Raw genomic sequence first — 7,717 nt, 5'->3', positions numbered from 1 at the left:
CGGGGGGGGAAACCATATGGTTCCCCCCCCCCCGAGGAGCTCGGCCACGCCTCCAACGTCAGCAACGTTGCACGTCACTTCTGGTGACGTGGCGGCGGCACGTGCAAAGCGCGCGCATACAGAGCCTGCTCCCGGACTCGCCAGAGCCTCCCCCGCAGGTAAGTTTGCCAGACTTGGCAACCCTAACAGGGCTGGCCCTGGTTAGCCCTTGGACGGGCGACCACCAAGGAAGCCCCAGGATGCTATGTAGAGACAGGCAAGGGCAAAACCACCTCTGAAACGTCTCTTGCCTTGGAAACCCTGTGGGATTGCTGTAAGTAAGCTGTGACTCGATGGCATTTTCCATCACCACCAGGTAGCTGCAAAACTGGGTTGGGCAATCCAGGGCTCTTTTTGTAGCAGGAACTCCTTTGCATATTAGGCGACACACCCCTAATGTGGCCAATCCTCCAAGAGCGTACAGAGCTCTTCTTACAGGGGCTACTGTAAGCTCTTGGAGGATTGGCTACTATGCAAAGGAGTTCCTGCTACAAAAAGAGTCCTGTTAGGACATTCTGGAAGCTGCCAGATGGGCTTTGGCAGGCACCCTCCAGGTAGCTGTTCTGATAGAGCCGAGCTGTGTCAAGTGGCCACAGAAAGAGCTTTTGCTGGACGGCTTCCCAGAATGCACTTTCCATCCCTCCAGGGAAAGCATGTCTCTGGCCGAGTAGTTAGGGAAATGGGTACTTCTGCAAGTGGGAGAAGACCCCTGTGTACTTAGCAACTGAGTAGAAGAGGAAAGTGAAGTTTGGAGTGCAGTTCTGGAAGGGTAAGAAATGGCACCTGCCCAAGATTCTCTGGAGGAGAACTTTGGGCCTAACAAGGAACAGGAGTGACACAGAATAATTGTCTGTCCGTCCCCCACCCCCTTACAAGGTCACATACCCTTTTGCCCATGCACTGCCAATTTGGAGCCAGTTTGGTGCAGTGGTTAAGTGCGCGGACTCTAAACTGGGAGAACCAGGTTTGATTCCTCACTCCTCCACTTGCACCTGGCTGGATGACCTTGGGCAAGCCGTAGTTCTGATAAGAGCTGTTCTTGAAAAAGAGCCATTTCTGTCAAGAGCTCTCTCAGCCCCACCTACCCCACAGGGTGTCTGTTGAGGGGAGGGGAAGGGAAAGGAGTTTGTAAGCCGCTCTGAGACTCCTCTGGGTAGTGAAGGGCAGGGCATAAATCCAGTCTCCTCCTCCTCCTCCTCCTCCTCTTCTTTTGGGCATGGCCCGCACAGCAATACCATCGGTTTTAGTGTTTTGACTGGGTCAGGGGTCATTTCCTGCGGGAGCACACACGAGCAGAGCTCCGGCAGTAAGGAGCCCGGGGAGCAGGCACATGCAAGAAGCCCCGCCCCCTGCTCCCAGCAGCCCTCAGTCGGGCCATGAGGAGCAAGAAGCAGCCAGGTAAGTTGCAGAGCCCCCCCCCCGGCCCGCCTTCAAGTACAAGCTCTCCCTCCTCTGCGAGGGCAGATCTGCGTGTCCCCCCCCCCAATAGCTAGCAATCCAAAACAGTCCAGTGGAGCTTGAGTGGGTGGCCTGAGCGGTGGGTGTTGCCTTCTGACACACTTCCGGTGATGTCAGGGGGTGTGGCATATGCAAATAAGTTATGCTAATGAGCTCCTGCACCTCTTTTTCTACGAAATGACCCCTGGACTGGGTCCAGTTAGCTTCCTTGCTCAGCAGAGCCAGTGCCTCTTTTTCAGGCCTGGCTTCGGAAAAATCCTGCCCCTCCCATTTGTTTGTGCCCTTGGGGGATGGCTATTAGTGAATTAACACACCATCCACCTGTTGGTGGGGTTCTGGCCCAGAAATGTTGTCGCCCAAAAATCCCTTGGCTTTAAGGTGAATGCAAGAATCGTTGTTGTTTTGGCAGCCACAGACGAGCAGGGCAGCTTTTGCAGAGGGGGGAATTAGTGGGGAAAAAAGGATTTTCAGCAGGTACCGATTTTCTCAGCCCCTGAAAGACTAGTGACCCTGGCCAAAATGAAATCCTGTTTTCTGCTACACAGCTAAAAGGTATTTGCATCTGGTTATGCAGCTGTGTCCCACAAGGCACAGCAACTTCTCCTTGCAATCTCCCCTCAAAATTGCATCACTCATTTTCACTCTCAAGAAACTTGTAACTCCGTAATCGTTGCAACTGCTTTTAAGAAAATGGTCTTTGCAAGCTGAGGCAAAAGAGCAAACCCTCTTAACCAGCAAGAAGAAGAGATTGGATTTATACCCCGCCTTTCACTTGGTGTCTCAGAGCGGCTTACAAACTCCTTTCCCTTCCCCTCCCCACAATAGACACCCTGTGAGGTGGGTGGGGCTGAGAGAGCTCTGACACAAACTGCCCTTGAGAGAACAGCTCTGACAGAACTATGGCTTGCCCAAGGTCATCCAGCAGCTGTAAATGGAGGAGTGGGGAATCAAACCTGGTTCTCCCAGCGATGCAAGGGTTTCTGACTGGTCAGCTTTCAGCCATCACTCTTGCTCCTCTGAGATGGCATTTTTCGACAGCAACCCTCCCCTTTCTTCCTTATCCAGGACACAACTGACTACGTGGCATACGTTGCAAAGGACCCCATCAACCAAAGAGGTGAGTCCCCCCCCCCTTTGTGCCCACCTCACTGCTTTTAAAAAAGACTATGGGTGTGTGAAGAATTAGCCACCTTCATGGAGAACAGGTCTTTCAACAAGATGGACGGCCGTGTTAGTCTGTCTGCAGCAATAGAAAAGAGCAAGAGTCCAGGAGCACCTTCAAGACTAACAAAGTTTGTGGCAGGGGAGGAGCTTTCCTGAGTCACCGCTCACTTCTTCAGATACAGCTATATAGGACAGATGGACTCACATTCTAGCTGTATCTGAAGAAGTGAGTGGTGACTCACAAAAACTCCTCCCCTGCCCCTGAAGGTGCTCCTGGACTCTTGCTCTTTTCTCCTGCTACAGACAGACTAACACGGCCACCCGCCTTGACCTATCTGGAAAAGTGAGCGGTGACTCACAAAAACTCCTGTCCTGCCACAGATGTTGTCAGGGCTCTTTTTGTAGAAAAAGTCCAGCAGGAACTCATTAGCATAATAGACCACACCCAACAGCAGAAACTCATAACCACGTTAGGCCACACCCCCGACAACACAGCTCATTAGCATATTTGGCCGCACCCCCATGTTGCCAGAAGTGTAGTCATCCAGCCACACCCACCTTTTGCTTCTTCTTCTGTTTACCTTGTTTGTGGTCAAAACCCAGGGCCTTTTTTTGTAGCAGAAACTCCTTTGCATGTTAGGCCACACACCCCTAACGTAGCCAATCCTAATGAGTTCCTGCTGTTGGGTGTGGCCTATTGTGCAAATGAGTTCCTGCTGGGCGTGGCCATCTCGGGAGCCAGCCGGAACTCTGTTCCTGTGCGTTCCTGCCCAAAAATAGCCCTGGATGTTGTTAGTCTTGAAGGTGCTGCTGGACTCTGGCTCTAGACAGACTAACACGGCCACCCGCCTTGACCTATCTGGAAAAGTGAGCGGTGACTCACAAAAACTCCTGTCCTGCCACAGATGTTGTTAGTCTTGAAAGTGCCCCTGGACTCTAGGCCTTTCAACAGCCATGCTTTTTCAAAACTGAAATTGTGCTGAAATGTGTTGCATGTACAATAGAGACAGTGCAATGCTATTTTCATTTATTTAATTTGGAACACTGATATCTGGCCTTTTCTACCCAGAGTTGCCAACTTCAGGTGGGGAAATTTGCTGGCTATTTGGGAGCGGACTGTCGCTCCCAAATAAGTTGGGGAGGGCAGAGTCGGGTGAAGGGAGGGCCTCGGCTGGGTATGATGCCACAGAGTCCACCCTACGCAGCAGCCATTTCTCCAGGGGAGCTGGTCTCTGTTGACTGGAAATAGTTGGAATCTTTGGGGATCTCCAGGTCCCACCTGGAGGATGGCAGCCCTATTTACCATCTGCGGTGCTCAAGGCAGCCTTCCAGAAGCCAGCAAATCATGTAATGGAGGCATTAAAACCACCAAACAGTCCCCTGTTAAGAAACACCGCCCAGCTATAAGAACACCCCATGACTCCTCCTCACTTAGCCCCAATTCCCTACTAGCAGAAGGGAGGGGGGTGAGAGTGAGGAAGAGAGAGCCCTACAGGTCAGAACTTCTGCCACCTGGACATGGGCCTTTACAGTGGCGGCCCCCGCACAGAGGGACAGGCTTCCAAAAATGCCAGCAAAGCGCCGACCCTATTCCGTTTTCCAAGGCTGAATTGCTTACGAGGGCTTTGGAAACTGCCTAGCAGAATTTTACGATAGTTCTCTTTTCTATCTAGTTTCTCTTACCTTGTTTGGCTTTGTCTGCTTTTTAAAGCATTTTTTTTTAATCATGGATTGATTCGAATCCTCCAGCCTTTGAGGAGAAGAATGGGGTGTAAAATATTCTGAATACATACATAAGAATGCTATGCACAACATCTGCTTCTCCAACCTTGGAGAGAAGCATAAGAACATCAGAAATGCCCTCTTGGATCAGACCAGTGGTCCATCTGGGCCAGCATCCTGCCTAACACGGTGGCCAGCCAGTTCCTCTGGAGGGCCAACAACAGGGCAGAGTGGCTGAGGCCTTCATAAGAACATCAGGGGAGCCCTGCTGGATCAGACCAGTGGTCCACCTAGTCCAGCATCCTGCCTAACACAGTAGTCAACCAGTTCCTCTGGATGGCCAACAACAGGGCACAGAGGCTGAGGCCTTCATAAGAACATCAGAAGAGCCCTGCTGGATCAGACCAATGGTCCATCTAGTCCAGCATCCCATCTCACACAGTGGCCAACCAGTTCCTCTGGACGGCCAACAACAGGCCATAGAGGACAAGGCCTTCATAAGAACATCAGAAGAGCCCTGCTGGATCAAACCAGGGGTCCCTCTAACCCAACCTGCTGGATCAGACCAGGGATCCCTCTAGCCCAACATCCTGTCCTACCCAGTGGCCAACCAGTTCCTCTGGAGGGCCCAACAAACAGGGCATAGAGGCCTTCCCCTGATGCTGCCTTCTGGCTCTGGGATTCAGAGGCTGACTGCCTTTGAACATTGAGGTTCCTCTTAGTCACCATTGCTAGTAGCAGCTGATAGACTCAGCCTGCTGAGCAGGGAGAGGTCTCGGGGCAGAGCTACGTGGGAGCCTCCTGGCCTCTATGCAATATTAGATGGGATCCAGCAGGGCCCTTCTTATTTTGAGGAGAGAGGCATCTCACTGAGTCTTGGGTATGAATTTTTGTGCACCATTCTTGACCTGGCAGACGAGCTACATCTGCCAAAGCCTGCTTTCATGAACCCAGCCAACATTCTGGACTGGCTCATGTTGCGTAACTTGAGTAACTCTCTCCTTCCTTCCTTCCTTCCTTCCTTCCTTCCTTCCTTCCTTCCCCTCTTGCTCCTTAACCTGAAGCATGCCACATCTTGGAATGCTGTGATGGGCTGGCCCAAAGCGTCATCAACACCGTGGGGCAGGCTTTCGAGCTCCGCTTCAAGCAATATCTCCATAGCCCCCCCAAGAGCGTGGCGCCGCAGGACAGGTGGGTAGCAGTGCTATGAGAGAACCTTTTCAGGACAGTGGATCCTTCCCCCTCCCTTAAAGGTAAAGGTTTCCCTTGCTTGAAAGCCAGTCGAATTCGACTCTAGGGGGCGGTGCTCATCTCCATTTCCAAGCCAAAGAGCCAGCCCTGTGTGAAGACGTTTCCGTGGTCATATGGCTGGCATGACTAAATGCTGAGGCGCACGGAATGCTGTTACCTTCCCACTGAAGCGGTACCTATTTATCTACTTGCAATTTCTTGCTTTCGAACTGCTGGGTTGGCAGGAGCTAGGGCCAGAGACGGGAGCTCACTCTGTCACGTGGCACTTGGGTCTTGAACTGCCGAACTACAGACCTTCAGGCTTGCAGCTCAGTATCTTAACCTCTGAACCACCGTGGCCCCTTTCCCTTAGGGTTCCTAAATTCCATCCCCTGGAATCTGGCCAGGGATGCAAACGGCGTGGTTTTGCGTCCTTCTTTCCTCAGCCTAGGCCAGGGGTCTCTAACCTTTTCCAGCTTGTGTGGGCACCTTTGGAATTCTGACATCAAATGGTGGGTGCAGCCTCAAAATAGAGGGTGCAGAGCCCCCCCCCCGCCAAAGAAAGCCTAAGAGGGGTAAGTTTAAAAAAAAAACCTTTGAGCAACAGGAGTGTGCGAGAGAATAAAACTCACACTGTGGTGGCAGCAGTTGCCGAGACAAAGGGCGATTTCGCACTAGAGTTGCCTCGCGGCGTAGCCACCGTTTGCCCCGACACAAACATGTTAATTTCACACCCGAGGCTGCATTTTGACTTGCAGCTTCGCCTGATTTCCTCCACAGTTTCGTGATCCTTAAAAACCAGGATCACGAAACTGTGGAGGAAATCGGGCGAAGCCGCGGGTCAAATGCAGCCCAGCAGCCTCAGGTGTGAAATTAACATGTTTGTGTCGGGGCAAACGGGGCTGCGCTGCGAGGCAGCTCTAGTGCGAAATCGCCCAAAGTTATTTTAACGTGAACAGCCAATCAGATCTCCAGCAGCCAATCAGAAGTCCTGATGGTCAGGAGCCCCACCTGGCTCCGCCCACTTCCTAAGAACACTTGACAGGCTCCAGGAAATGTGTCGGCAAGTGCCCTTGGGCGTCACGTTGGGCACCCCTGGCCTAAGAGTTTTCTAGGTTTCCAAAGCACTTGGAATACTCAGAGGGCCGAGCAAGGGCTGGGTGGGTGGCTCTTGAGCAAGAAGGCCGCCGTGCAGGTAAGCGGGGCACCCCAGCCTGCGGGTGGCTGAGAGCTGCTGGGGCGCTGGATTCCTGCGATCAGCAGCAGCTCCCCAAGGGCTGGCTGTCCCTGGCTTCACCCACGCCAGCTTGTTGCCTCTGCCTCGGCTTGCAAACTGGAGCGGTGTTTTTTTTGGCAGAGGCGTGCACTTCAAACATGTTGTTTTAACTTATTTCTTTTTTAAAAGGTGTGATATTCGTTATGCTGACATTTCAGGGGAAGGGAGCTTCATAAGGTTTTTGTCATCTGTTTGGGGTACAGTGATTGAGTTCCCGAAAATCATGCCCTTAAAGAAATCACGCCTGCAAAATCTTCCCACAAGGCAGCAGCAGTGAGGGAGGGGGAAGTGAGCCCCAGGTTGGGCTGCAGCACATCAGCCCTTTAGGCCTCTTTAACTTTTAAAAACTCACTGCGGCAGTCCACCTGTTAGGGCTGTGCTACTCCCTCCCTCACTGCCGCTGCCGCCGCCTCTGGAGAACAGGAAACCCACCTAAAATTCCAGGAGATCAATTTTCATTGCTCCCGAAATGTCAGGAGTGTTTTGCATCATTTTGGATATCTCTGAGATGGCCGAAAATGCAAACTTGGGGTATGAGAGCCAGTTTGGTGTAGTGGTTAAGTGCGCGGACTCTAATCTGGGAGAACCGGGTTTGATTCCCCACTCCTCTACTTGCAGCTGCTGGATAACCCTGGGCAAGCCACAGTTCTCTCAGAGCTGTTCTTGAAAGAGCAGTTCTGGAGAGAGCTCTCTCAGCCCCACCTACCTCACAGGGTGTCTGTTGTGGGGAGGGGGAGGGAACGGAGGCTGTAAGCCACTCTGAGCGAAGGGCAGGGTATAAATTCAATCTCCTCCTCCTCCTCCTCCTCCTCCTCCTCCTCCTCCTCT

General features: G+C 52.4%; 1 protein-coding gene across 1 annotated transcript in view; it reads left to right on the top strand.

Annotated features, from left to right (window-relative positions):
- SHC2 (SHC (Src homology 2 domain containing) transforming protein 2) overlaps positions 1–7,717 on the top strand; it is a 36,157-nt gene that overhangs the window by 17,611 nt on the left and 10,829 nt on the right. Inside the window, exons 6-7 of the mRNA XM_015411223.1 lie at positions 2,563–2,614; positions 5,448–5,574. Coding sequence (XP_015266709.1) covers positions 2,563–2,614; positions 5,448–5,574 — 179 coding nt within the window. The remainder of the gene's footprint in view (positions 1–2,562; positions 2,615–5,447; positions 5,575–7,717) is intronic.

This window comes from Gekko japonicus, unplaced genomic scaffold, assembly GCF_001447785.1.
Source record: "Gekko japonicus isolate JY-2015 unplaced genomic scaffold, Gekko_japonicus_V1.1 scaffold1187, whole genome shotgun sequence".
In the NCBI taxonomy this organism is placed as follows: Eukaryota; Metazoa; Chordata; class Lepidosauria; order Squamata; family Gekkonidae; genus Gekko; species Gekko japonicus.
Note: the sequence above shows the minus strand (reverse complement) of the source record. Positions and strands in the feature narration are given on the sequence as shown.